We start from the raw sequence: 27,605 nt of genomic DNA on the forward strand, positions 1-27,605 counted from the left end.
CGGCCTATCAGAAGCCTTCATATTCTCTACGGGTAGCTGGCCGAGATAGTACCGTCCTATCAGTCCTCAGAAAATAAAGCCTATGATATCTGCAAATCTTGGCTTTAAATCTAAGTATCAAGAATGTAATATTCTTTGGAATATTATCTCTTCGCTTAATCACTTATGCTCAGATTCTGTTCACCCTAAATCCGATTTCAAGAGTTTTTCTCGAACCTCCGTACTACGGGTTCACGTAAAAGAATCCGCCAGTGGGGGCATCACAAACATCGCGTCGTATACCAAGTGCGGGGAATACGAGGAGGCTTGCTTGGCAATAGATCGGAGATAGTAACAGTCGAAGGAGTAGACTTCCTGAACAGGAATATGGATCTGATAAGATCTAGCTGAGTGGTGAAAGACGCATCAGCCCTGTCTTGGCGCCCCGTCCTGCGAAGTAGGAGCGTGAAAAGATAGATATGACCTACTATATCCCATCGCAACTATAAAGTCGTGATGCTTCCCTGCAACATGGCAGACCAACACACCACCTACTTACACTTCAACGGTTCTTGAGACCCAAACCCCCGAATCTCATTCAATATGCAGTTCAAGGTTATTAACATCCCGTCCCTCCGATGTCCGATAATCCAGCCTGACCATGCCAGGCCCTTGCGCTTTCCACTTTTGTGGCCACTGCTGCTGCCACCCTTGACGTCGCCTTCAGCGGCTACTACTACGCCGACTGCGTCTCCCCCAGCATTGAGGCCGCCAACGTCATCTCTGGTGCCTGTGGGCCTGCCAACGGCCTCCCTCTCAAATCTTTCTCCGCGCAGATCTACTCTGGCTCCTGCGATGCTGGCACATCGGCTATCTTGAAAATGTACACCTCCACGGGCTGCACTGTTGAGTCGTTGTACGGCGAATACGAGATCACCAGCGATACTCAATGCTTCGCGGTGGATGCAACATTCCTGAGCAATGAGGTTGTTTGTGAGTAATGGAATTATAGTGAGCAAGATGCTCGATAAATGTATCTAGTTTTCCGGTCTAAGTACAAAGTTGAGAGTCCTGTGCACCCTCTGCCAGCACGGGGATATATGCCAATTATATTCCGGCTGTGAGGGACGATGTAGTAGTCTACGTAATGTAAAAATAGAGTTAGTCCATTGGGTCGAGTAGGAGACTAGTAGGCCGCAGCTCTTTGAAGAGGTGCAATTAATCTACCATATATGACAGGAAGAAGTGGGTTCTCAATAAAGGTCAAATTAGGTGATCGATTACAAGGCAGTATAAAGGCATGAATGTCTGGTTCACGCGAAATCAATGGCATCGGGTGAATTTTCCATGGCAGCGAGTTCATGGATATCATCCATTGAGTTCAACCCGGGGCATAAGCGAAAAGGACATACTGGAACTATAATACCGACTCTTTATTACTGGATGTCATGCTGTCTTTGAAGCGTTGAGCAAGATAATTGAATAAGGATCAGTACCAATAGAGGTCATATACTTTGTCAGTATGACGTAATCATTGGGGCAATGGCGCATCTGGGAGCGCGTCAGACTGAAGATCTGGAGGTGGCCGGTTCAAGCCCGGCTTGCCCCATTCCCTTTTTGAACTATTTTTTCGACCTTCATTTTTGCTTCTTAAATAGAGCCCTACGTAATTTCTGATTAGGTCTTCATAAGGGAACAAAATCAATTATACACAACAGACCCAGGTAACAGCTACATAGGCATGGAAACATATGTTGATGAGCCAAACTTTCATCCGGTGGCTCGGGTTGATGTTGCTACAAAGCCTCGTGGTCTGAACTTGAAATATATTCTAACACAAACTCGTACCACCCACACTTTTGTCGCCGTATTACTTACTATATGGCGTTCTTTCAGCGTCTTGCAATGCCTCCGTCTTCCCCGTCACATAGATTACTCTCATGTCTGGACTCGAGCCTGGATATGATACTTCCTTATTATTTGTATCAGTAGAAAGCTCTCAGATGATAGAAGAGATGAACGGAGCTGGAACGAATTTTCGGGGCCACAATGCATACACTAAATAGGTTATATACTTTCCACACTTGGGATTTACTTCGTAACAGTGTGGTTTACGGAAACAGTACACTTTGAGGATAGATCGAAATGCAGTGTCACCCGTCAGAATGCGAGGATGTGATGAAGCAAATGGAACCCATATCATTCCTTTTGTCTCTTTTGGGCCGAGTTGGGCCGAACTCGAACTGTAAAGCGAAATGACAAACCGATCGTCGGACGGAGCCTCATCACCGAGATCTATCACATTTCTAGAGTCCTGTGTCATCCAGTGTGACCAGGTAAAACCTCCTGTTTGCTCCTCCGAATGATCGGCAGAGGATTCCTGTCCATTAGAGTTATCCCCTGGGGCACAGGAGGAGTACACGGCCAGAATACGTATCACGGACCATATTCTCGTAGACTCAGTTTTCCTTCATCCGGACACAGTTGGCGCATTGCGGATGTTCGCGGCCGCAGCGAACTTTGCGACGACGGCAGACATTGCAACTCAATGATAATCGGGGTCTTCTGATCTGGCGGGGTTTAGGTGGCGGCATGGTAGTGAAAGTCGTACTTATACAAGTAGTCGGGATGTAACAATGGTGTCGAATGAGTGTTGCGAGATATAAAGTACCTATTATTACTATAGTAAAAAAGGACTACCAGCACAACGCAGTAGATAGTAGCGATGATGGCAGTACGGAACAAATAATCACTGCCACAGTCACTTACTACATACTAGGATGATATAGCAAGTGTCGGTTTCTGTAGTCGATGGATAGTAGCAAGGCTTGTTCTACAGCCAGGCCCACCCGCCTTGTGGCAAGTCAGAAATCGTTGCCTTGTCCAAGTGCCAGTTTGACAGGCATTGAGACAGCAGTGCGGTAAAAGTAAACTGCAGCGAGCGGCATAGGTCGATCTGATGATGTACTGCACGTTGTTGATCTAGACCCCGGCGTTCGCTGCTAGATTCGCCTGAGGTCTTGGTTCCGAGGGCCCAGTCTGTCGCGTCCCAAGGGTTAAGCAACGGGATCGGATTAACTCAACCAGCTTGCAGTGCGGGGGCGAGCGAGTTTGTCCGAAGCCTGGCAGTTGGATGCCCTCGGAGTTCCCGCCAATGACCTGTCTCTACTCATTACACTTTTCCCATCCGGCCCGTACTAAAGCTTGACATGGGACCACGACAAACTGTATGTATGCCACCCATTCCCTGATGATCTCTGCATTGGCATTCATCATTCAGCGATCCTGCTCAGCCAGAGCTAGTGGATCCCTTCCCATAATACGGAGCGCATAATTGCAATTCAAGGCTGAATCCCTCGCACGACGAGGCATTTTGCCCGTTCAGCCTAGTACTCACAGCTGAATCAACTTTGACAGTGGCTTTCCCCGGTCGGGTATCCTTCCGCGTTGTAGGCACCCGGCAGACGGCCAATTTCTCTCACTCTAAGATCGAATGAACATAAGGAAGAGAGAAAAAATTAAGCAAACAAAAAGGATAAACGAAAAAGGCTCATCTCTTTTCAATATATTTAATCAAGTGGAGTAAAACATGGTGATCATCTCTATATCATCTACAGTATGGACTAGCCGGTACTTTAGGCATTGGGAATACAAAGGTTAACCCGTCAGGAGGGTAAGTGCAGTTCGGGATTCCATTGGATTGGTCGCAATTATCCGCCGTTTATGGCTGAAGATTTACAGGACTGCTCACCCGAGAGTGCAGAGCTGCTCTAAGAAAGCAGACTGTGTCTGTGACTGGCCAGATTGATTTAGATATGCTCCGAGGGAACTCGTGCTTCTATCCTTGGTTCGGGCCGGGTCCGTGGAATGCTGCTGTCTCTATCGGCACCCATTTGTATGCATTGCTCTCATACTCATATGAAAACATCTAGGATATACCACAAGTCAATGCTGCGCCTAAGGATAGAGATGACAGAGGGGCTCAAAACATCTAGATACTAAAGCCCCTGCATAGTCGACAGAATGGCCATCTTGACCGAAATGACATCTAATTAAGCGAGGTCGCTCGCCTAAACATCTTCCGCGCAGAAGTGTGAAGATACTTAGTACAGAGGTATACACTCGAATAATATTATGTGGCCTGCACATACTTACGTATCTCATCATACACTCCTCGTTCCCACACTTGGTATGGTAATGAGTGAATCGATAATAGGACCCAAGATACACAACCAAGTCATTCTCGGTCTCTGGCAGCTTCTCCCTCTAATACAAAGGCTTTTTCAAACCCTTTCCTGAGTGCAAGAGAACAATCTGTTCCCTAATCCGGTTCGAAAAGATCCAGGTTTCTACTTATAGTATTATTCTCGAACAAAACTCTACCTAGTCTCTTGCAACCGTAGTGATGGCCGAGGTCATTAGTATTCTTACTAATCCGATATAAGGCGCAGGTTCTAAGGTAATCATACATATAAGATCATAATTCTATCTTTCACGCCACATCTCGGGATAATCTCCGTGTGTAGGTGCAAAAGTCTGCAGGAAAACCCCGAGGGAAGAAAACCTACAGAGATCTGAGGTACAGGATTTGTTCTTGTCACGGCAAGCCTAGGATACACAATCCAAAATGCTCGTCCTGTCTATGCATTTGGCGGATTTGGGTACCACTCAGGATCTGGGGCTACCCAATCACTCGACCACTCGATCGTCTCGAAGCACGTTGGAACGCGGTCATTGTCGGCGGTATCAAAGAAGCAGAATTTCGTTCCCCCCTTTTTGCCAATGAAGTAGCCCGACGTAGCAGGCTTGTAGCCTTTATCCTTCATCGCTTCTATGCGCTCATCCATTGTCAAGGTGCTCATATCATAAGCAATGCTCTGCACTCCCTCTTTGTTGCCGTGGTTATCCAAATAATCTTGTATAACAGACTTTCCCTTTTTGGGGTGCATGACCTCGATAACTGGCGCCGTTGAATCGGGATTATACGCAAAGGCCACATCCATCTCATATAAATCGTCACCTGTCTCCTCGTAGTATTTCTGATCCGAAACGGTATCGGAGTTGAAGCGGTATACTTGAAAAGGTCCCAAGCCGACTGAACGTAGCTCGTCGAGGGTCTTATAAAAATCTGGTGTGGCAATGCATACCTGGTTGAGGTTGCCTAGAATATTTGTTGAAGACATGTCGATGGAGCCACGAAGAGGGAGGATATGAGAATATGATTTTGTTTTTTTTCAGAAGGAAGCTCGTCTCTGAGTATGTAGTAGCAGGGACTTAATTATGGTAGTAAAATAAACCGGCCAATGCGGGGGTTTGCCTCGATCGTAGATGATATTTATATATCGAAAGCTGTCTACTAGCAAACTTCGGCGTCGTAGTAGCCATAGCGATTGTTTTCATCATGACTCCATGCTGTTGGAGGAAGGGTAGTATAGATTCAGAGTATCATAATGATGTAGTGGAGTTACATTTGTATTATGGTTTGATACTATGAGGATTGATGAAGAGAAGGGTTTATCGAGGTGTCAGAGTAATAGTAGTACCTGTTTTCAGCGCGACTCCATGCTATTGGAGTAGGTATAGTATAGCGTCAAAGAAGTGCCATGATGTAGTACTATTGTCTGTTAACTATGGCTTTATAGGTAGAGCTCTGCCAAAGCTATCATAGCAATGGTAGCACAATTTACATCATGACTTTATGCTATTGGGGTAAGTTAGTATAGCATAGCTTCCGTTGGGGTACAACAGTTGGAGTACAGCTACGAGTTGGAGTACTCGCCCATGTTAGTAATCTTGACATCCCGCTCCACCCGGTCGGCCACATACCACTGTCACATGTCCGACCACAACAGGCGCTTCAAAGAGCCTCAACCTCTTAAAATGGGCTCTAGCTTGACATTCAGCAAGCCTCCAGCCAGCACCTACGTGTTCAGTAGTACGACACATTCCCTGAAGCCCAACATCAATAATACAAGTAGCAACATACGCTTACTACCGATAACTCAAAAATCACGAAGCAGTTTCTATGTGGTAGAGAGCCGCTCTGATTATCAAAGTCTCATTTGTCTTCCTGTATGACTGCATTAAAGTTGTTCTGGGAGATGGCACTAACGGATGTAGCTCAGTGGAGTAAGTCTTTAGTAGTAAAGACTACCCTGATGAGTGCGTGCTGAGATCGGACCCGAGAGACACACTGGAGAGACCCAAGCGGGACTGTACGAGCGTAGAACATCCACATCTGTGGGCCCTTCAAATGAATATGTCGTTGTGGAAGTACCCAGAACCAAACAGAAAAATCCCTATTTAGGTTGTCTTGTTGATCAGGAGCAATTAGCCGATATCGTGAGGCGGCCATATTCCGGTTACGTGCCAGCTGGTAAGCTTACCAGTGGGAACGCTGTGATGACAATAGCGGCAAATATAATTTATCGCGAACGCAATCAAACAATGTCCTACAGTTTCATTTATATTGGAATAGTTGCGTACGACGAGACCGTGGCAGTACATCCTGTTGTATACGCTATTCTGGGCGCGAGCCACCAGAAACTTATCGTGTCTAAGCCCCGCCTCATCAAGGGAAAGGCATTCTCATTGCTCGCCTTCCAAATCACAGATATTCTGGCGACCCGTATGGAATTACAAGCCCAGCTGTGCCGAAGAGACAAAATGACTCCCACCTGCACACCGGTAGCCTGTGGCCTATGAAATCCAACGATATCCCATAGGACAGACACCCATTTCCCGCAGTTTCCTCTGTGCTTCTTCTTCCTTCTTTCGCTCCTCGATCTCAACCGTTTGCCGAACAAGACTCCTAACATGTTCTTTATATTGACATCGCTCGTCATCGTCTGGCATCTCTGAGTTGTTGTCCAGTTTCTTTCGCAAAGCCTTTTCCTCATTAATGATCTCCGCATCATGCTTGATTTGCGCGTCGTGTTGTTTTCGATCAGCTTGCAGTTGGTCCCAAACCTCGTTAGATACCCCTGGATCGCGAGGCCCATTCAGGTCAGCCTCTGTTAGATTTGCGCCATCTGAGTCAGTGTCTGGTGGTGTCGACGGGTTATCTTGTTGTTTTGCCCAGGAAGCAGCTGTGAAGGAGGGTGCCGTGTGGGGCGGTCCAGCCATCGCTGGCATGGCAGCCGGGGAAGTCGGCAGATTCGGGACGGTCGCCGTCGCACGTAACTGCCGCTTCTGAATTGTGGACTGGAGAACTGCACTGACCAATCCTTCAGTGATCACCATCTGTGTCTGGCCTTCATCTAAAGGGCACGAAAAGACTCTCCTAATAATGGTGTCCGAGATGGTTTTCACATCCCGACCGTTCCCCCAGCCAGGAAGAGTAGATAGGTGTTTAAAGGACGTCAAGATCCATGCGTGAAACTGGCCATCAGGTTGCCGAATAACAGCGTGATCTACTTGGCGGACCTGTCCCAGACTGTCCCGCAAGAGTAACCAGCATTGAGAGGGAGTCGGTTTCTTGAACGTGACTGTCTCCGAGAAACGACTGGTGAGGCCGGGGTTCGATGCCATAAGACGATTGATGTCCTCGTCATACCCGGCCAGAATGAGGACTGGTCGTATAGCCAAGGAGCCTTAATCTAACTACCAGGGCTTAGACAGATACATACAGCCTTCCGACAAGAATTTTCCAATGAATACCTCCATTCTCAGCGAGGAGGACGGCCTTATATAGCCAATTATGTCTAGCTTCTACCCTCCGTTCTCCAAACGGTAGCACCGATGATATAAAGGAGACCATCCCAAAGTATTTTCGACTGCTACTGACAGAAAAATCATTGATAATTTTAAGCTTCCAAGGTTGAACATCTGAGATAAACTGCGGATATCATACGTCCCGTGCGGGTTGTGTAAAGATTCATGTAAATTACCCTCCTGTGTATTTTTTTGGAAACCTTGGCGTTTCCGCAAAAACGCCCGTGGACCCTGTGAGACCTGCGTTTGTCGCGTATTCCAAGGTTGTACTAGGACCAATAGCTTGAAAACCATGCATGGGTATAAAGACCGGTCGCATCCGCATATGATCCACGCTTTGGTTTCATAGGATCAACCTCGGAAATCCAGCCGTGGACGTGAACAACAACTTTGGAGACGTTGGCAAAGCTATCCCTTTCTGCCCACCATGGCCAAAACACTAGAAGAGTTTGCTCAATTAGAGCCTCTCTGGGACAAAGCAATCCAGCATCAAGCGGAAATTTCACCTGATGAAAAACACCAGCTGATGCAATGGCCGCCTTTAGAAGAGATGCAGGCCAACACAACCAAATACTTGGGTATGTCAGTTGAAAACTTGCTTCAAAAGGCAGCTACGGACCGTCAATCCCTCACATACGCGGAATGTCGTCTGATTCACGATCATTTCCGCATTACGCCAACCCTTGACAAGGGTGATCGATTCGCGTGGCCGCAGATGCGTCCTGATCTTTACGATAAACTGAAACAGGCACAAGAAGCAGCTCTTTCACCAATGGAGCTTCAGGCCGTTCAAGCTGTGAATGAGGTAATTCCTCAGAAACAGTATGATGACTTGGAGGCAAGGCATGAAAAGCGAAAACAAGAACCATTCCCAGATCTGCAAGACTGGGTTCGAAGGATTGTCGTTCGAGAAGATGATAAGAGCTGGGGCTATGTCTTTTACCATCAGAAAGGAATGGCCAGACTGGATGAGTTTAGGGCGCTATTTGCCGAGGTCCTTGAGATGTCTTTCGGTTTCAAGGGATATGAAGAGATACACGATCACAAATTCGCTCAATTTGTCCCATTTGAGGCCGATGAGAGTAACATCAGCCATTTACAGCAGTGAGTTTTCCTACATAATATTAAAGACATTGCTAACAACCAGCCAGAGACTTTCGTGATCGCCGCGAGAGGGGTGACTTAAAGCCCGGTGTTCTCAAAAATGTGTTCTTCTTGTTGACAGACGAGGCTCGTTCAGCTTGTGGCACATATGGCCCAGATATGTACTATGGATGGATATGGGCAATTGATCCGGACTGGCCTCTGGCCGGGCCAGATGAGGATGGCTATGATGGCCGCCTCAAAATCAGCATCACCCAGATCTTTTACCGTTTTTACGAATTCATGTCAGATTGTTACTCGCTCAAAGAAGTTTGGCAGGATTTCCATTACGTCAATGCTAACAAGTTGTACCCAAGCTGTTTTCGGGAGCCAATTTCCTGGGCCTTTACCCGACTTGAGAAATCCAAATGGCCGTACAACTGATTTGATGTATGTGTGTCCTTGATGATTTTTATGTACATAGTACTAGATAGTGAGCATCATATAAACATTGAAAATGTGTGATCATCCGTACAAAATGTATTCTTCCTTCCGCCCATCTTTTCTGGTCATATCATTGCAAAATACTCCAATCTCCTCCTCTTTGTCAGCTAAAAGCCAACTTGAAGCAACTAGCTACCTGATGCCAGCATATAAATGAAGATTGAATTGTCAAAAATCACTCTTGATCGAACCACCTCTCTGAGCTGCCTCAGATCACCCGTGTAGTTTGCTGCGACCTGATATGCGTGCGATCCCGGGGTCTGCATTTTGCACCGCTTGCCATGTGACAAGTAGCTCATCAATACGCGAATTAAGCCAATTGGAGGCCCACTCAGCCATTCGTGACATGAAATTTGTCATGAAAGTTCTGAACAGATTAGGCGCACTGAAGTCTCTTTGCCCGAACACACTGTTGACTGCATTTTGGAACACACGCAATTCGTTATTAGCAGCGCCATATGTATCAACAAGGTGACGGTTCACAAGCTGCTGGTTCAAGTACTCGAACACAGATATAATCTGAATTTAACGAATGAAGTTAGCACATAAATGAATAATTGAAGGAGGCTTCGCGTACCATTCGTATTTCATTGATCCCAGCCCGTCCAGCTCTCTCATCTGCCACGTTTAGATTCCTCCAAGTATCATCACCAATCGGCTGCTTCCCTGCGAACAGCTATAATCAACCATTTAGCGAATTTCTCTTTTCTGCATCAAAATTACAAAGAGAAGGCTTATCATAGTAACATACCCTCCCTTTCATCGAGTTCAAGTGAGTTTCAGTATTAACTAATCGAGCGGGGTTAATCTTTGAGCCGAGACTGTCAAATATCCTAATAATTGGAGTTCCAGTTGCTGTGGTGTGGCCGCTAGCCCATGTCGAATAATCCTGATTCAGTAGTTGTGCAATGTCCCAGGGCATACGTTTGCTCCCAGTGCTGAAGTCTGGCAAGCCCTGCACAGCAGGTAAAGTTCCAGTAACCATAAATTCAATTGAGCGAGGAATCAATTGAAGCTCGAAAATATGCTCAGCTATGAAAGAATTAGAAGGGTTAATACATGTACCATATCGCCCCATGGGAATAATTCAATGTATCATGATTTGGGAGCACTTACTGACCCACGTCCAAAGATTGTTGGGCGCGTTAGGATCAATAGAGGTATCAGTGCATACATGTTGATTTGCGACCGCAAATCGCACTGTTAGTCCATTGGCATTTGCAAGATTGACACCATTGCCACCATTTGGATAGGCCTCTGATGTAATAATCATGATTCGCTGCTGTCCAGTAATTGGGTCAGTACCGCAATCAACGGTGAAATCCCTGGGAGCTCCATCACGTTTGTCCAGACTGTTAAAAGCTCGTTTGGTTGATGCACCATTCGTTCCGTAGGTATCGGGGTCAATAGAGTATTCATCATCAAAACCGTCAAGATCGCTGATAGCGCAGACTTCATCTAAAGTACTGGGAGCTGTACAATCTTTGATCATCTGGTTCCAGTACTCTAGGTTGCAAATGATGCGACCTGCAAGATCCTCTGCAACTACAGAAAACAGTTCACCTGTAACATCTCTCAAGAATGGTATAAGGGTGGAAGTCGCTAGATAAGTGAACCAAGCGGCAATTACGTCGTTCCACACCTTGATTTCCTTGACGGCTTTGTTTGTCCTGCTCGTCATGCGATAGGTGTAGATGACATCAGTCGCAACAATTAGAATTGAATTGCTTGTGAAGAATGACTGTTGATCTTGACGTTTCTCCAAAGATGTTCCCGAGGTGCCGGCATACCGAGGTGTATATTCTATAGGCAACATGTCTGTGAAGCCTCTTTTATCGTAGCCCACACCAAAGGTATCATCGTAGCCGTACCCATAGCCGGTAGAGCATGTAGGATTTTACAACCAGTCTTTAAGATCAGCCGTCCAAAGCTCCACCATAGGGTCTACCTTTTTTTGGGTCGTGGTGTAGTTGGGAGAACAGCACTTTGCACGGGAGACAGTCTTTTTGTTACAAGTATTGTAGTGCTCCATAGCTACCCGTACTTTGTCCTTAGGACAGCTTGAGAAGCAGTAGCCACTCCCACCACTTCCACTACCACCATCGGTAGGAATGACTTGGTATCCTGTTTCGCTATAGTCGTCAAGCCACTCGCAGTCGTCGAAAGTCATGTTTTCATCAGAGCTGTCACAGCAATATTTGCGCTCCTCATTCAGGTGGGTTCTCCAGTCGCCACCGCAAGCCGATCCTCCATTGCCATTGCATGACTTAAGGAGAACATCGGTCTTTTCTGCTGGGCATTTCCATGAGTCGCATTCGAATGAAGCACCCCATTCGCATTTCTCATAGAGCGCAGTACTCTTTTGACCACTCGTACAGCAGGCAGCTTGGTAATTACCAAATGCAGTTGAACATCCACGGTCGGTTCCGCCAATTTCAAAACTACCATCTGGACACTTGCCTTCACAGTCACCGTTGTTGAAAGTGTACCAGCCGCAAGTCGGAGCATCTTGATCAGGAGGACAGCACAGGCGATGGTCCTGATTTTTGAAGATACAGCCTCCATCATCAAGCATCCACTCACCATCATGATGTCTATCATCGTCATGACGGCGGAGCAGAACCCATCCATCTGGGCAGAGGTCTCCACAGTTTGTCCATTTGCACTGATTATGTTTGATTTTGATTGTGTCGTCTGTTTTGATTGTGTCGGGCAGAGCTTTAAACTTGCGTTGGGCTGCTTCTCCCAGGGCAAGGGAGTAAGTCCCATTGGTATGGTCATGGCTTACTGCCCATACCATAAGGCCACCTAGGCATTTCCCTCGGGCAAAGTCGGCTTTGAGCTTGAAGGTGTCGATATCATCATAGGATACCCATTGATTATCATCCCATGTGATCATCTTCACTGCAGCATCTTTATCATATGTGATTCTGGGGCGTTTTCCCGCGATAATCTCGTCAATCTCGGAGTTCATCAGAATCCCAACCTCATGACTGCAGTCTCCAGCCTCCGCCCCGGACGCAAAAAGGCAGCCAGGCTTAGTACATGATGGGTCTGCAATCGTATATGCTCTGCCGTAAAATGCTATTCCAAGAACTACCTGATCCGATGGAATACTGTTTCGCCATAGTAGGTCCAGAGAAGCTTTAATCTCAGTGAGATTGGTATGCGCGTCGAGGAATTCACCAGTCCATTTGTTTCCTTTGTCCCAAGTTCCATGAAGATCGTAGGTCATGATATTGAAGAAGTCCACACTTTTCTTCATATTTCCGATGTCAAAGTGTTGCAAGTACCAGAAAGAGGCAGGCAGAGTTATACTAAGACCATCTCGACCGCCAGTTCTTTTGAGTGCCGCTTTGAGATTCTTTAAGAACTTGGGGAAGTTGTCAAAGTCTTCTGGACGACCACTTCGATCGTCCGCTGCTGGATATTCCCAGTCGATGTCTACGCCATCCAAGTCATATGTGGACATGAACTTTGTGAGAGAATTGAAGAACTTAACTTGATTGGATGTCGATGCGGCTAGGTCGGAAAATGTCGTTGCAGTTGGGCCAGGGTCATTATAGCTCCAACCTCCGATAGCGATATACACTTTGAGATCAGGATCTTCTTGCTTGAGGCGGGCAACTCGCTTGAAAAGCTCAATGTCTGCAGTCAAAGAAGGTCGAACCCCGAATGTATCCGGGTCAATGACTGCAAAGGCCACATTGATATGGGTATAAACTCCCAAAGGAATTTGCTCCGGCCAGAATTGTTTGCATCGACGCCGAGTGCTCCAAGTCTCATAGTATCCAACTACACGCTCTAATGTGTGCGTTGAATTATTGCAAGAGGGCTGTTTCACTGTTTTCTTACCACAGAATTCTGACGTTGTTCCACAGAAGCCAAACTTTGAGCAGCATACGTTCAGAGGACAAGATGATTTTTCAGACCAATCTAACCCAAAGCCCGGGTCACATTCTGCTTTTCTTTCACAGCTAGCAACACAGTCATCTCCGCAGACTAAGAAAGTGTTTTTGTTAGATATTGAAAACCAAAAATGTACCGATCCAAAAACTTCTCATTGAGTACTTACAGTCTGGTCCAAGTCCACAGAATCCAAATTTGTTACAACAGCCTTGTGCACATGGGTTGTTAGCATCACAACCCAGCTTATAGTCGCAGGTATCAACACAGTCTGCACCACAGAACTCATCACCAGTGCCGCAGTAACCATGCTTCGAACAGCATCCAGTTGCACAGGGGTTCTCTTTGCTACAGTTCTGTCCTGCTGTCTGAGCAATGAGGAAGCACAGGAAAAATAAAAGATACACCAGCCGGGGGCGTAAAAGGAAGCCCATGGTTCCCAGAGCAGACATAGAAGCACCAAATGGCTCCTAAAACCAACTCTTGATGAGCTTCCAAGATATAATGGGGACTATACTAATGGTAAACGACGAAAGGCATCCCTAAGTTATCTTTCCAGGACTACTGGTACCATTTGTAAGTTCTAAGAAAGACTAGCTTAAGCGAACCACTGTGTACTAAGACATGGTCGTTATTTTTATTTTCATCTTAGCTTCGATGCTTTTTCGGGATTGAACAGAAACGTGCGAGTAGTTAGCTAGCGTAGAAACCACGCAGTTAGCTTCAGAAGTGGCAGCGCTGTACGGAGTACCTTGCCATCTGTAGCGGAATTTTGCTATGCATGGTCCCACTACTGCCAAGTTAGCTCTAGAAGAAGTTGAACGCGATCAAAAACATTAGTCGATGTAACATAGCAATCTTATTAGCGTCGTTAATGGGCCAAATGAAAATGTACAGAAATTTCAGACCGACTCATACTCCTCCGCTCGCTTAACCCAAATAAAGAGCTAGTAAGTTTGTCTAGTTGAAGCCCCTGACCGGCACTTCTCCTTGGCGCCAAAATGAGTACCTGCCTAGTATTATTAATTCTAGATACAATCTCAGTGATAATCACAACATTCTTCCAAGTTTCTCACGAGGGAAATTATTGCAAGGGACAACTAAGTTCAGAGCTTTGTGGGAAATGGCATACAGCCACTACTGGGGATTCTTGTACACAGATTTGTGTCCAAGACAAAATCACAAGCAATTTGTTCTTGCAGGTTAATCCTTCCCTGCAGTCTGCAAACTGTACGAGACTCCTCGTTCCAGGAAATGCGTACTGCACTGGTCCTATGCGTGGTTGGAATCATACTGTGGCAACCTAATAGTGGAAAGAGGCTACCTAGATACATGGGCGCAGGCGTATACTAGGTTTCTCGCTGCTCCGTGTGTATTCCAGGTTTTGCTGTTGGCAAAGACATGCATAGACACCTGAGTAGCAACTCAATAACAAAGAGTACAATATGTTCTGCCTAGATACAAGATTCACGCTTCTCATATACATTTGACGTGTACACATTCTGTCACAGGTTGTTTTGCTCTTTGCCAGGGTACCAAAACTTGAAGTAGACCCGCTTTTCTGTACGTGTATCAACCTCGATACCTATTACAGCACTTCGATGAAACGGCAAGGGACGGGGCCTGCCATTAGCCAATCTCCGCTCGTCAAACTTCGTTCATTTGTCCTGCCACCAAGACAGATTCTCCATCCCCTTTTGCTTAGCGGTCTTTGCTTGACCTGTGGAAAAGAAGGACGTGAATCTAGACATAATATCGGCCTCTCCGGGCAATTGACACCTATTATTTTATCTTGAGGGATTATGGGATTCAACTTTTCACCAGTAGATCCGCTTGCCGGCGCAGCCAAACTTCTCGAGGGACACACTTCGCGATTCGAAATCGCAAGCTCGCTGTTCTAAGCGAAAGAACGTACGTTGGGAACTGTCATGGAGGCCCCAGGAGCAACAAGGCTCCCAGGGCCGACAGGCTCTCCTGAGATCGATAGAGTTAACACTCTGTACCATTGATATCGGCCCTACGGACACTGCAGACGACCCTAGGGATAACGTCTCGGCTCTAGGCACGAAAATGCTAGCACTAGCAGTGTTTTTGCTACCAGAACTGAACGATGGAAAATCAGCTAGGGGTGATCTAATTTATAACATTATGGAGGAAAATACGGGTACTAATTGCACCACAAAAACTGCTTCTAGACTTTGACTTTTTAGTATAATATAGACCCAGTTGTGAAGTTTTAATAGTAATATTTATAAGGATATTGGATGGTAAGCTCGCATATGTACCACCAATTTGGTCACTAATGCGTGCAGAAACCGGTTGACAATATCATACATCTCGTGAGAGGTGAGCCACGTGCCATAGAGGCAATAGTTGATTTTATCTGCAGATCGAACTACAACAGCAGTGGTATCAAGCACGGCCCTACTTCCCTAATCCTGTTCAATGTCTCTGTCTACCAAATCACTAACAAATATGCAACTCCACATCGAGATCAATTAGTAAAACAATGAGCAAAACAAAAATTCAAGACCTTCGTATGGCGTGCTGACAAATAGACAACCCTATCCACAGCCACTGCAGAAGTGTATGAATGTATAGGGAAAGATGATCAAAGCCTTCGAATCCCCTCATCAAGATATCATATGAGCATACTGCCCAATTAATAAAACAACAACAACCTGAAAACTTTCCTGGAAGACACAGTAAGCTTTGCCGCTAATATTGCTCAAGACTTAGCCCAAGAAGAGGACATAGATCCAAAGCCCACAGAGTACCGCTGTCATGGTTAAAGTTTAATATGGCGTCTGGCGATGGTGAGCGAGGGAATATCAGTTGCTGCCCGTTTTGTGCCAACTCAAATGATCGTAGCAGGTATATCATTCGTGACTATTGCGTTGGACGAAAATCTATTCGGAATTGCTTATGTCTTATCCTACCGCGTTACCATCACACATCGGGAACTTTCCTGACTTGTAGATAGAAGGTTTTAGGTGTAAATGAGACATGAACGGCTTAAGTTTTTTATCATCTTGGTAGTGAATGCTCCCTGTTGGAAAAATACTACTAGAGCATTTCTACGTATTACTTTCCAGTCACCAGGATGTTTAACTACGGGTGTAACACCTAAATTATCAAGTGGGAAGTCTCTGACTCCTTAAAAAGGCGCCTTTGCTGTGGGGTGTACATCGTTCTATTCGGACAGGCCATATCTGCCGGAAAGTAATGTAGGATGCAGAAGGCAAATTTTTAACAGAGCCAGAACCCGACTCCTAAACGAGGATAGAAATCGCCTGGGGATTGATTGAAATAACCACGACCCTGGCGAAACAACTGAGTCCTTCTATATGTTGACCAGACAATAGAAGTTCGATCCACTCCACCCCCCACCTGCGGAGGCTGCGAGGCTGGCGCTCAACTTATAAATTCAGTTCTCCGCCCATGATTATATATTATCTTTTATTTAATTTTTCCCTGATCTATCCTTAGGATAGTAAGGCAAGGGATTCAAGCTGAAGATAATAAAAATCTCATATAAAATAAGAGAGATATTACATGCTCTTTTATGATATTAGTTAGATTGATACAGTATATTATATGCTAGATATTTAAAATATTTAGTGCTCATGAAGTTTACTGAGTAGATTATAGAATTCTTAATAAGAGCCTCAGGTGGATATTCATGAATGTTAGAGATTATTGATCAAGGATTTAGAGATAATATTGTTGATATAAGCTGGCGGGCGCTTAATTGTATAGCTGGATGAAGAGTATCGAAATCAAGTTCTATTTCCCAGGTGTTTATAATATCTCAAGAATCTTGCGACACCACTCAATGTTGGAGGGGTTTCAGGGGCCAATCGTTCCCACAAGCCATATATTAGCATTAAAGTCACGTGAAGACAGTACACCTTGCGATACCCCGGGTGTATTGACGTGACGAAAACCAACGGACCGGAATCTCGTCATCGGCAAGCTACGTACACCAGAGGGAACCCCCAACTCTAAATAATGCAAACCAATGCCCTGCAACTTGCCTCAAAGATACGCGCCATCAGATGCTCGAGAAAATCAATCTGTAGTGCTAATTGCTAGCAAGCATAAATACTGAATACTGAATCCAGTGACGATAGGCAACGGGTAAGTCAACAATAGCTCGTGCCATGGCTCGCTCCCAGCCTTGTCGCCCGCGATCGTATCGGGGCCTGATCTACGACTAAACTAGTATTGCTGCCCAACTCTTCCGCCGTCTGAGCCGGCAGTGGCTGAGGATATTTAATATTCCATAACGGCATCGAAGCTAATTCTGATATCGCCTCATGGCGCTGGGAAAGCAGTTCAGGAAGCGTATCCTGGAAGGATCGATGCCATGACTGCTAGTTGCTGCCCTCTGCTTTGCACTCGCAGGGATGATTGCTGGCCGTGTAGTTGTAGCGGTCGTGAGATTCACAACACTTAGCTATGTTGTCAGTTATTGAAACGCATACCAGTTCTCGTCAGCGTCCGTAACAGCTGCTGCCGTGTCCGGAATTGTAGTTGGAAGGTTGGCGGGTCTTTCTCGAGCTGGTCTTTGAAGTCTGCCCTCACTAGCGTGGAGGATGATCAGCTGTGCTTAGACATCTTACGGTAGCTTACTATTACCCCTACCAGCTGTTTTGGAAGCCATGAAGTGAACCGTTGTCGCCGGTCTCGACAGGCGGCTAGCCATGTGACCGGCCGTCCCCTTTCGAAATCTGATGTACGCGCCCGCACTAGTCCTGCGGGTAATACGTAACAGCCATCGGGCCAATGCACACTGCCTCCCCATGACACTAGGTTATTTGCGTTTGAGCAGCCGCCGCCCCACCCCGACCGGACCGCCTTGAAACCTTTGCCTTCTGTGGTAGGTGGTAGGTAGGTGAACACGGCGCTTACAGCCTGACCAGGTGATGCTGCATTGAGTGATAAGAACCCTTCTAGAGCCGCCCCCCCCCGGCCCCGGCTGCCCAGGCAAATCCCCAGTCAACATAACGTTTCTACCTGGACTGCCTCTGTCTGAACTTCTGATCTGGCCTGGTCCCTCTGTACAAGCTACACCATTTGTCTGGGTGCTTCGTACAGTAAAGCAATACCACTGCACACCGATAACCATGGCGGAAGCAATCGGACTCGCCTCTGGAATACTGGCCTTGGCGACGTTCGCATTCCAAGGCACGGTCTCGCTTTATGAGACGGTGAACAGCTTCCGTTCGCACCCGAAGCGTGTGCGCGACCTTGTCGACGAGCTAGAAGCTCTGAAGGCTGTGTTGGCGCCCCTCATTGAACTAGTTGAGTCAAACTCCGATACAGACCTCTCAGCCCTAGATCTGCCATTGCTTCGCTGCGGGAATGCTTGCAAGGAATTCCAGCAGGAGTTGGTTCGGTGCGCGGCAAGATCGAGTAATAATAGGGCCAGCTTCCGTGACTGGGCAAGACTCACATACATGGGGGATGATATCGATGATTTTCGGAACCTGCTGGCAGGGTACAAAGTCACAATTAATATTGCCCTGACTGATGCAACTCTGTAAGCACCCAACCTCAACAAACACCGGCTCTTGTTATCCAACTTCCCTTTCCTTGGTCATGGTTACTGATCCCGCCCCAGGCGCAAATCTGCGGTCGCGGTCGAAAGCATTGAGAACTACGAGGCTCTGATACAGGATGCAAAAGAGGACTTGGGAGCCCGACTCGAAAGTATAGATCGAAAGTTGGAGCAGCTGACTGAGAAGGATGAACCCCTATCCAATCCGGATGCAGCCGAATTGCACTCTCTGAGGGAGGAGCGCCGGAGTACAGAGAAATGCCTTCAGATTTGCGCCCAGTTGTCAAACCATATCGATCAGATCCAGTTGCTATCCGACGACACGAGTCCAGCTGGAGGATCTGAGATGGGTGATTCGTCGCCCGAGACTGTTACGAACAGAGGCTTGCAGGAATGTAAAAGGAGCCTAATTGCGACAACAGCCAAGCTAGAAAAGCATATGCAGGAGGTCATGGATCAGCTTCTCGCCAAGTCAAAAAATAGAATCTCCTCGGACGAAGATGCCCAAGTCTTATCGCGGCTACGTGATGAATGGGAAGCTGCTCGGCAGTGTCTGGATATTTGCTCTCATGCGGATAGCCACTTCAAGGAGTCCGTCAGCGTTATTGAAAACCATGGCACTGGGGACGCTCTTCAGTTCATGGTTTCCGCGAATGGGAAGGTTCTCCATGGGAAAAACCGAGGCTTGGGCTGGAGGAGCAGACAAGTAGGAGGCTATATGAGCAACAGCACAATCCAGCAGCTGTCTCGAGATCTCACAGTTCAGCATCCTATTTCTCTGAGAGGTGATGAGCCTCGCTCAAAGACCAGCTTTAGGTCAGATACAACCGACGCGGCGGAAGGCCAGACGCCTGAGTTTAAGGAACGGTATGGGCGGGGCTTTACCCTAACGCCAACGATCAAGTCAGAAACAAACACATCGTTCCGCAGTATGAGCAGGGAGTGAATAAGACCAGAGGCGGGAAATTATAAACTTTACTGATAAGCAACGTTTCATATTGTCCGTGAACCTTCCTAGATTCTGGCTCTATTCTTTATCTATTCTTGCTCTAAAAAAAGTCCATTTACCAATTATATGTGGTAGTCAGCATAAGCACTTATATGTAAGGTTGCAGGTGTCAACGTTTCCCTTGTATCCTTCAACAGAGACATTGTATCCTTGGGTCACCTTAACGAGGTTAAATTAAGTCAGTTAGACAAGTAGCGATCGAGTCAGCCATCCCACTGAATGACCAATCCATAATTAGCAAGTTGTCTGGCATAAAACAATCAATAGTACACCCTGTAATACTATACAAAAGCTCCTTTTCAAATCCAGATATCCCAGCCACCAGAAGTCTAGGAGACCCGGTTTCTCATATATAGACTTGAATTCCATCACGTATCTTCAGGATAATTCCAAAACTCCTCTTAGTAAAATAAACTACTTGTATTTTATCCATGTTATATAATGATTAGATCATCCTATATAAATATATTCTGTAGAAGTCCGGAAATACTATGAAGTAGTAGACCATTCAAGTGTTCTAGATACGGGCTCACCTCGTCGCCTATTGCGCAATCTGGTTGCTTCGCCGTTGAACGCATCGCGCCGGTAGAGTAACTTTCTTTTGGACATGATCTGAAAATAGACACAGGGATAGCTTTTGTTTATAAGGACCAAATTTGATACGAAGAATATATTATAGAGAGAATATAGAAAAAAAATTTGGATACTATGTCTATTTCATGCAGCACACTGTAGTAATAATCAGTGACAGATATTATGTACAATGATATTCCTAATAAGTTATGAGCCTGTTGAATGGCCAGAGCCTAAAAGTATTTCATTACACAGACCAAGAATCGTCCGTGGCCCGCTGGCTCTTTTATCCTGTATTCCAGCAAGAGAGCCCTGCCACTGAGAAGTCCCAAAGAACCCCCGGCTGGATGATAGGGAAGTTGTGGAACAACTGTTCAAATTAGATTTCAGACAGGGACTGGGGGAGCAGCTTAACTGGAGGCGGATAAGGTAATGGTGATATTGAATAGTGTTGTCACGCTGGCATGAAAAAGATCTGTTCGGAGAGAACATTACAGGCATAATGACTAATCTTGATCCCGACTCTGGTAGTATTGCGGATATTCCCAGCGACCTGCGGAATTTCTCGCTATTGACTAAAGCAGGTACGTGCTAAATTCTGTCTATTTGATATTATAATTATGAGTTTACTGACGCGACTTTACAAAGACCTGGTTTCATTGCCCAATGACTAGCCCGAAATTATTGCCATTTCCTTCCCGCTCGGCCATGACTTTTAAGATGATGGCTACAACTATGCCACCCTATTAGGCGTTCCGATGACTTCTATATCTAAGGGCAGTATCACTCTCAACTTCAAAATAATGAGCGACAAGTCTAATATGTACCTGAACTGGCTCACCAGTACGACCGACCTAGAAGTATTAATTGTATACATGTATCGACTCTTCGGAAACCCGGCCATGGCGCCTATTATTATCAGTGGTAAGTTTACTCCGGGCCCCAAAGCTGCTATTTGGACTGAAATCAAGCATGCCCTGAAGAACAGCTTCCGCTTGATACATTATCCAGTGACTATCCTGCGCATGGGTCGCGCGGACGACCCATGCTGTCATGGATAGTCGGGTTTTAACCATGGGTTTAGATAATGGTGGATTAATGTCTTTACTTCCTTCATCGATATCTCCAAACGGGAATGTTTGGCTGATCTATCTACTTCTCTTCAAGTCGTGGATCCTTCGGCGTTCCCAGTCCTGCCTCCGTTCTGCCTTTTATCCCTGTCTGTAGTTTGCCCTTCTACATCTGCACTAGACACCAACGAAACTTGGGAGTACTAACGTAGTGCGGTTATGTCCGCCGAGAAGATTACCAAAAACATTCTTAATGACCAGAAGGGCGGAAAGAAGTAGGGACGCGACGAGCTCCGCACAGATCTGTAGGTAATTATGCTCTCAAGATAGCCATAAAAGGAATGGTGATACACTCGCTATAGGAACCGTTCACGTACTCTGCTGTCTGCCTATTGGTCATGTGCCTTCTCTGCATACATTGTTGGAAGATAGTAATGTTTCTTGCAAAGTTCATGATGAGTATAATTCACATTGTTCTCTTCCCTTTGGACGACCTCACTCGTTGTTTAAGTTGATAGTATATCAGGATATCCTTTGGCCAAATGCTCTGGCTGAATCAGAAGCCACTATCCTGGTATACTATATATATATATGGCTTCTCTGTGAAGCTTCCTCATTAATGATGCTTGGAACGATATATCGTATTCATAGATTTCCCCTGACGGTCTTTCTCGACCGACAGAGCATCAAAGACCGAAGACATTCTCGTCGCGCACATATCCCCAATCTATCACTTGTCAGCAACGCAGCCAGGCTCAGAAAAGAATTTATTAATATACCGTCAAGAGCAGGCAGCACTGCCTTTTCGATCATTGCCGGTGGTCCGCACAGAATGGCCACATTTTCGTCAGAAGGTTCAAATATGTGCTTTTGGATTATTTCCTCGTTGACATGTCCCGTAAGCCCTTTCCAGTCATCATCTGGTTTTGAGATGACATGTGCAACCTGGAGCTGTCCAGCACTATCTTTCACAAACTTATCTAGCTGATCTCGTAGCAGAATGTCACTTGTCGTTTTATTCGCATCGATAACGCGGATCTCCGTCTTATCTCCATCTGTGAGTAGTATTCGAGCTATGAGTGCATAAGCAGGGGTTATACCGCTGCCTCCGATCACCAGAGACACTCGTTGGAATTGCTTGTTCTCTCCTGCGATTGTGAAATTTCCGTATCCTTCGTATACGAGATCCCCTGTCGGGCCTCGGATGTCAACATCCTCACCTAGCGGTAAACAGTCTAAGACGTTCGACATTGCGCCTCCAGGCTGGTCGTCATTAGGAAAGTAGGTCTTGATGGTCAATGTGAAGGTACCCTTTCCGTCTCTAACTTTACTGATGAACTGAGACTTCTCATTCCCACGACAATCCTTTGAGGATGATTTCTCCGGGGGAAGAAGCGGCTGAGTCGGTGTATAAGGACGTACAAGCATTCGGTCCTTCATATGAAAGGCTACTTCGACGTGTTGGCAAGCCCCGATGCCTAGGGTAGGTTTGCCCTCGGGCAGTTTGAATGTATATTCCCGAGTGTCTTTGCTAATAGCCTTGCGATCCATCAATTTGACGGGTACCCAGCGATGTTTCTGTAGCGCCTGGTCGGTGGCCTGGGCAGCTTGCTGCTTTTCCTTCTTCGCCCTCTCAGCATTTTTCTCGATGTATATCAGCGCCTTTTCCGTCACGACTCCCTGAATACACTCTGCAGCCCTGTCAGTCACTTCTCAGAATATAATACACAAATTTACTAACCTTGGAGCTTCTGTGTTGCATAATCATCATGGATGCTTGCGTACTCCTCGGTAGTCTCATGGTGAACCTTGCCAGCATGCGCAAGGATGGGCGCTTTCCCACCAGGATGCCAAGACAGCACCCGCGTTGCATCGTAGACTTTGCCATCAATGACAATCCAGCAGTCATCTTCACTGCTGTGTTTCTCAATTTCCTCGCGTGTAAATTGTTTCTGAGGCGCACCCGCGCTTTGCTTAGCTTTTTGTACCTGTACGTCCACGCTTGGCTGCATCCAGCCCCCATCTCCTGTTCCTGGCTCCACTGGATGGCGAAATAATATGTAGGGAGTACCTGACTGGTCATCATCGTTATCGTAGACCATCTCTGGCTTTACAGAATACCGACAGTTATTTAATGTCCCTGATATATTCCAGCGCGGCTGCTCTGGCTGCGTGTTATGAGCCCCATCGACGCATGCAACTGTAATGCTCTCTGCCTGGGCCAGCTGGAGAATCTCGACGTCAACGTGCCAATGTACCCAGGTCCAGAATTTATCCCCATGACGTATGGGGCGCTCGGGAAATTCGCGAATACAGTAGAGCCATGTCTTGCCACCGTTTAGAGATACCTCGACTCGACGAACCGGAAGGCCGCTGCCACTGTAGGCAAACCCTGCGATGCGATACGTCTTCCCTTTCCGAGCTTCACTAAGTCGAATTCTCTCCCCTTGTGCAGGCCTCGCAATCACTGAGTTGAGAGTCTGTTCGTAGCACGCGGTATCTGGGTGACTGAAGAACAGCTTGGCAACTTCGCTTTCCGCATCCGTGACAGAACTAGGCAGCGTTCGGTTGTCATGCAGATGATAGTACGAGTCATTCTCTTTCTTGCTCGTCCAAATTTTGCTAAGCCATTTCACACAGCGTCCTCCCACATACCCGGGGATCATCACTCGGACAGGGAAACCATGGTCTGGTGGCAAAGGTCGATCATTCATCTCGTATGCGAGAATAACGTCATTTCTAGGGTCCATAACATGGTCAAAAGGGATAGAGGTGGCATATTTGGCCTCGCTCGGCTCATCAGCTCCCTCAAAATGGATCCAATACCGTTGGTTGTCCTGGTCAGGCATGCGTTCTGGCACCCCGGCAGCAATTAAAACATCCCGAAGCAGTGGACCCTTCCAGTAAGCACAGCTCACGCCCCCAGGACCCCAGTTGAATCCTGTTGTACGCTTAACCATGTTCAACTCCCTGCGCCGCGTGTAATCACAGGCCAGGAGGATAGGAATATTTATAGCCGTGAAGTTATTCGTCAACTCCTCCATACTAATTCTCACCCGACCACCTTCTATCTCTATCTCATGAAACTCCCAAACCAGTTTCGGTACTGGGCCATGGTTCCGCACATAATGGAGCTCATTTGGGGTTATGAGCCCGGCGTTGAAGAGCTTTGATAAGTGCGGTTCGGCGTTCAATGGCAGCTTCCCAGTCAGCCGGACTAGATCAGGGGATCGAGGCACCCAATTATCTGCGGTAAATTGATCTGCTTCGTCAATGGTGACGTAAGGGTTTCCGGGCGCTGGTGACCTTGCTTTGCCATTGTTCTGCTTCAGGCTGCTCATAGTTTCCTTCTCGTGTTGTAACGCGCGGATCAATGCAAGTCCCTCCGGACTAGTTTCCTGGGTTTTATCGTCCCTTGCGCCTCCATCGGCCTCCGACTTTTGCGTGTCCTGCTCTGGCTTTGCTTTTTGGGTGCTGGCATCTTCATATTGGTCCTTCTTATGTTGTTTGGTTCCGTTCGCTTGCTTGCCCCCATCTTCCTGGCTCTCTTCGTCCTTTTTTTCCTGCTGCTCGTTCCTCTGGCTCTCTTCCTGTTTCTGCCGCCGCCGGACATTTGCCGGCCAATCCTGAGCCATCTTCACCCATTGCTCTGTGTAATCAGGCACATATCACCAGCCGGGGGGTCGTTTCGCGGGATGTCGAAGATGAAATGCCTTTGCACCAACCGTCAGTATCAAATTACCATTACTGACGCTCTCTTTCTGCCTTGCATGCATACACACGTACCTCCCTATCTTTCTGGTCCTCTATCAGGTCTCGGAAATTGACCAGCTCTCCCTTCTCGACCTTTTGTTTCAGCTCGCCAATCTGCTCACGAGCCTCTCGCACCTCCTCGGGGTCTTCAGCGAGTTCATCGCCAATATGTGTGATCCCTGCATACCGGCCACTGGCATTCCGGAAGCCCAGCTGGTTCTCGTGGAAGTGAAGAGTCCAGTCCGGTTCACTTTCAATCTCCTTTTGTGAAGACCCAGGGTGCTGGGCCAGTTGGTAGATTTGCATTTTACCAGGCATAGGTTCACTGCCTTACTAATTTGATACAGAATGACCCTCGGCTGCAGTCTCCGACCCGCTTTCCTCCATTTAACTACCCATGCTTAAATAAAACGGCCTGAGACTTCCGCGGAGAAAGGAAGAGATGACATCAGTTTTTCACAAGTACTCGGTAATGTTGGCTCGCAAACCTTAACTCTAATTGCCCTATCACCAAGTGGGAATTATCATTTTAGTTATCTATCAAAAAGATTGCTCTTGAATATTTGTATACTATTATTCTCTTATTTCTGACAACAAATGTTTCATTAGAATACCACAGGAAGATGGACAACCCCCACATTCTGTGTTGGCGGTGTATACTCCAGTTCCGAGGGCTCAATGGCAAGCTTTAGATTCGGAAGTCTGCGGAATAGGGTGCCTGGAACGGTTTCATCTATTAGCCTTGTACACAGGTGGAGGAACCGGCGCGCTATCACTTACTAAAAACGACCTGTAGCTCCAGCCGCGACAGCCACTGACCCTGACAATTATGCGGGCCGTATCCGAAGGCCAGATTCTGGTGCGGGTCGACGTGACGGTGGATGTCAAACTTGTCTGCATCGGAATACAACCTTTCGTCGCGGTTGGCGGATCGAACGAAGCCAATGACACTTGTGCCGGCAGTGATCTCCTGGTAACAGTCAGAGCTATGCAGATAGACGTCGAAAGATTGCGTTTCTACCTTCCCACCCAGCCTGAGATCAGCCATCGCGACACGTCTGCTGTTCAATGCAGACGGAGTATGGTACCTCAATATCTCCTCAACAATTTGCCCTGCCAGTTCAGGTTTATCCCTAAGCTCTCTAAGCTGATCCTGGTTCTGCAGTAAGGTAGTAACGCCTAAGGCAATGGAACTCTCAATCGCCGAATTCCCAGCGACAAGGATCATATAGACGAGGATGATAAGGTCGTCGCGGTCGAGGCTTCCCAGCCTATACTGTTCAATCACGAGCTTGCTGATCAAGTCTTCTTGCGGACTGCCAGGCTTCTTGATCCGTTCGTCGACTAGCTGACTTAGTAAATCGTGCAAATCCGTATGACCCGACTCAGATGCTGTGCCGCTTGTGCCGCTGAGCGCGGAGCTCGCTTGGATGATCTTGTTAGTCTCCTTTTCAGGGACTTTGAAGATCAGTAGTAGAATCGCCTTTGGATTCACCATGGCAGCAAACTCAATGACCAGGTCAATAGGTCCATCTTTACAACCCCGATCTTTGATCAAGTCAATCAGCCCGTCCACAATTTCCTGGATTTGTGGCTTGAGTGCTTCAGTCGCTTCAGGGGCAAAAAGCTCTCCGTCATGGCTCTGAGTCAGTTAATAGACGCTTCCGTATCTTCAACAATGAGGTTGTTGTGCCTCTCTTACCTGTGCCTTTCGTGTTTTGGAGCGTCCATGTGGACGAATGTCGGCCTGACGCCTTCCTTCTTCGTACCGCTATGGATTTCGGGATATCCGTCGCGGTTGTATCGTTCCTAAATGATTGGTGAGCATAAAGTACGGCGACTCTCAGATAGCGGGAACTGAGGGGGGCAGCATATACATTGGACAATCTATCACTATTCAGCATCTCACAGACCTCTTTGTGTCTCGTAATGATCCATGCAGGCTTCCCATCGAAGAGCTGAACTCGTTCCGTGGGACCTTGGCGTCGAAGCTCTCCTAGCTCCGCGGGAGGATTATAAGATCTTGGGGAACGAGCAAAGGGGTACTTCGGCAAGTCTTGCCGAGTGGGGGAGAGTAAGCTTCAACTCGAATACCCCAGGGACAGCATGACCGTAGGAGCTAAGCTTACCAGAACTGCCAGACATCTTGAAATCTTCAAGTGATATGATAAATGCTGTACTGCCTTCTGATATTGCAGCAGAGTGCGAGCACCTCAGGTCTTTTGAAGCGCGATAGGGTGTGGATAACTCCGCGTAGCGTAGTCGATGACCTCACATTGCGCCCGAGATGACGTTTTGGTCCATTCGCCATCACGGTTATCCTGTTTCAACCCTTGAGCCATATTACACTATTTTTCCGTCCAATGCGTGGATACAGTCTTGGAGATACAGCAGCGGGGTCTGGTTGTCAAAACATCTGTCAAAGTGTGTACTTCGAGGGTCGCGTCCTCCG

The 27,605-nt window shown here is 46.9% G+C and overlaps 10 protein-coding genes and 1 non-coding gene across 11 annotated transcripts; 5 read left to right on the forward strand and 6 right to left on the reverse strand.

Annotated features, from left to right (window-relative positions):
• Window positions 1-582: 582 nt before the first annotated feature.
• BO83DRAFT_445535 (uncharacterized protein) lies at window positions 583-1,104 on the forward strand (the record flags this gene model as incomplete). The annotated part of the gene is made up of 2 exons (XM_025536554.1): window positions 583-594; window positions 648-1,104. The coding sequence occupies 2 exons, from the start codon at window positions 583-585 to the stop codon at window positions 978-980; spliced, it is 345 nt and encodes a 114-aa protein (XP_025388339.1). The 3' UTR covers window positions 981-1,104.
• Window positions 1,105-1,510: 406 nt separating this feature from the next.
• BO83DRAFT_388888 (uncharacterized protein) lies at window positions 1,511-2,472 on the reverse strand (the record flags this gene model as incomplete). Its single annotated transcript, XM_025532774.1, has 4 exons — window positions 1,511-1,662; window positions 1,858-1,951; window positions 2,075-2,379; window positions 2,424-2,472. The coding sequence occupies 4 exons, from the start codon at window positions 2,470-2,472 to the stop codon at window positions 1,511-1,513; spliced, it is 600 nt and encodes a 199-aa protein (XP_025388340.1).
• BO83DRAFT_t154 lies at window positions 1,516-1,588 on the forward strand. Its single transcript has one exon. It is a non-coding gene; the product is annotated as a tRNA-Phe (tRNA).
• A 2,147-nt stretch (window positions 2,473-4,619) lies between the features above and the next one.
• BO83DRAFT_312449 (VOC family protein) lies at window positions 4,620-5,162 on the reverse strand (the record flags this gene model as incomplete). The annotated part of the gene is made up of 1 exon (XM_025527517.1): window positions 4,620-5,162. One exon carries the CDS (start codon window positions 5,160-5,162, stop codon window positions 4,620-4,622), a length of 543 nt encoding a protein of 180 aa, XP_025388341.1.
• Window positions 5,163-6,430: 1,268 nt separating this feature from the next.
• Window positions 6,431-7,644, reverse strand: BO83DRAFT_437517 (uncharacterized protein; the record flags this gene model as incomplete). Its single annotated transcript, XM_025536017.1, has 2 exons — window positions 6,431-7,550; window positions 7,608-7,644. 2 exons carry the CDS (start codon window positions 7,642-7,644, stop codon window positions 6,679-6,681), a joined length of 909 nt encoding a protein of 302 aa, XP_025388342.1. The 3' UTR covers window positions 6,431-6,678.
• A 330-nt stretch (window positions 7,645-7,974) lies between these two features.
• On the forward strand, window positions 7,975-9,271 carry BO83DRAFT_408332 (uncharacterized protein). The gene is made up of 2 exons (XM_025534033.1): window positions 7,975-8,796; window positions 8,844-9,271. The coding sequence occupies exons 1-2, from the start codon at window positions 8,120-8,122 to the stop codon at window positions 9,217-9,219; spliced, it is 1,053 nt and encodes a 350-aa protein (XP_025388343.1). The 5' UTR covers window positions 7,975-8,119; the 3' UTR covers window positions 9,220-9,271.
• Window positions 9,272-9,407: 136 nt separating this feature from the next.
• BO83DRAFT_398946 (glycoside hydrolase) lies at window positions 9,408-13,619 on the reverse strand (the record flags this gene model as incomplete). The annotated part of the gene is made up of 7 exons (XM_025533292.1): window positions 9,408-9,539; window positions 9,568-9,798; window positions 9,857-9,955; window positions 10,031-10,311; window positions 10,396-11,108; window positions 11,181-13,074; window positions 13,355-13,619. The coding sequence occupies 7 exons, from the start codon at window positions 13,617-13,619 to the stop codon at window positions 9,408-9,410; spliced, it is 3,615 nt and encodes a 1,204-aa protein (XP_025388344.1).
• Window positions 13,620-18,164: 4,545 nt separating this feature from the next.
• BO83DRAFT_338233 (uncharacterized protein) lies at window positions 18,165-19,965 on the forward strand. The gene is made up of 2 exons (XM_025528502.1): window positions 18,165-18,730; window positions 18,812-19,965. Exons 1-2 carry the CDS (start codon window positions 18,315-18,317, stop codon window positions 19,692-19,694), a joined length of 1,299 nt encoding a protein of 432 aa, XP_025388345.1. The 5' UTR covers window positions 18,165-18,314; the 3' UTR covers window positions 19,695-19,965.
• Window positions 19,966-20,832: 867 nt separating this feature from the next.
• Window positions 20,833-21,391, forward strand: BO83DRAFT_388894 (uncharacterized protein; the record flags this gene model as incomplete). The annotated part of the gene is made up of 2 exons (XM_025532775.1): window positions 20,833-20,914; window positions 21,081-21,391. 2 exons carry the CDS (start codon window positions 20,833-20,835, stop codon window positions 21,389-21,391), a joined length of 393 nt encoding a protein of 130 aa, XP_025388346.1.
• Window positions 21,392-22,086: 695 nt separating this feature from the next.
• BO83DRAFT_388895 (putative nitrate reductase) lies at window positions 22,087-25,471 on the reverse strand (the record flags this gene model as incomplete). The annotated part of the gene is made up of 4 exons (XM_025532776.1): window positions 22,087-22,127; window positions 22,180-23,091; window positions 23,142-25,047; window positions 25,187-25,471. 4 exons carry the CDS (start codon window positions 25,469-25,471, stop codon window positions 22,087-22,089), a joined length of 3,144 nt encoding a protein of 1,047 aa, XP_025388347.1.
• Window positions 25,472-25,758: 287 nt separating this feature from the next.
• BO83DRAFT_427190 (cytochrome P450) lies at window positions 25,759-27,298 on the reverse strand (the record flags this gene model as incomplete). Its single annotated transcript, XM_025535330.1, has 6 exons — window positions 25,759-25,871; window positions 25,934-26,123; window positions 26,175-26,793; window positions 26,856-26,962; window positions 27,031-27,209; window positions 27,283-27,298. The coding sequence occupies 6 exons, from the start codon at window positions 27,296-27,298 to the stop codon at window positions 25,759-25,761; spliced, it is 1,224 nt and encodes a 407-aa protein (XP_025388348.1).
• Window positions 27,299-27,605: the final 307 nt, after the last annotated feature.

This window comes from Aspergillus eucalypticola (genome assembly GCF_003184535.1).
Source record: "Aspergillus eucalypticola CBS 122712 chromosome Unknown BO83scaffold_12, whole genome shotgun sequence".
Classification (NCBI taxonomy): Eukaryota; Fungi; Ascomycota; class Eurotiomycetes; order Eurotiales; family Aspergillaceae; genus Aspergillus; species Aspergillus eucalypticola.

Bases quoted from the DNA above. Each gene is read 5' to 3' on its own strand.
- BO83DRAFT_408332 (XM_025534033.1), top strand. From the start codon at position 8,120: ATGGCCAAAACACTAGAAGAGTTTGCTCAATTAGAGCCTCTCTGGGAC. The intron at 8,797-8,843 runs GTGAGTTTTCCT...ACAACCAGCCAG, and splicing joins AACATCAGCCATTTACAGCA to AGACTTTCGTGATCGCCGCG.
- BO83DRAFT_338233 (XM_025528502.1), top strand. From the start codon at position 18,315: ATGGCGGAAGCAATCGGACTCGCCTCTGGAATACTGGCCTTGGCGACG. The intron at 18,731-18,811 runs GTAAGCACCCAA...ATCCCGCCCCAG, and splicing joins GCCCTGACTGATGCAACTCT to GCGCAAATCTGCGGTCGCGG.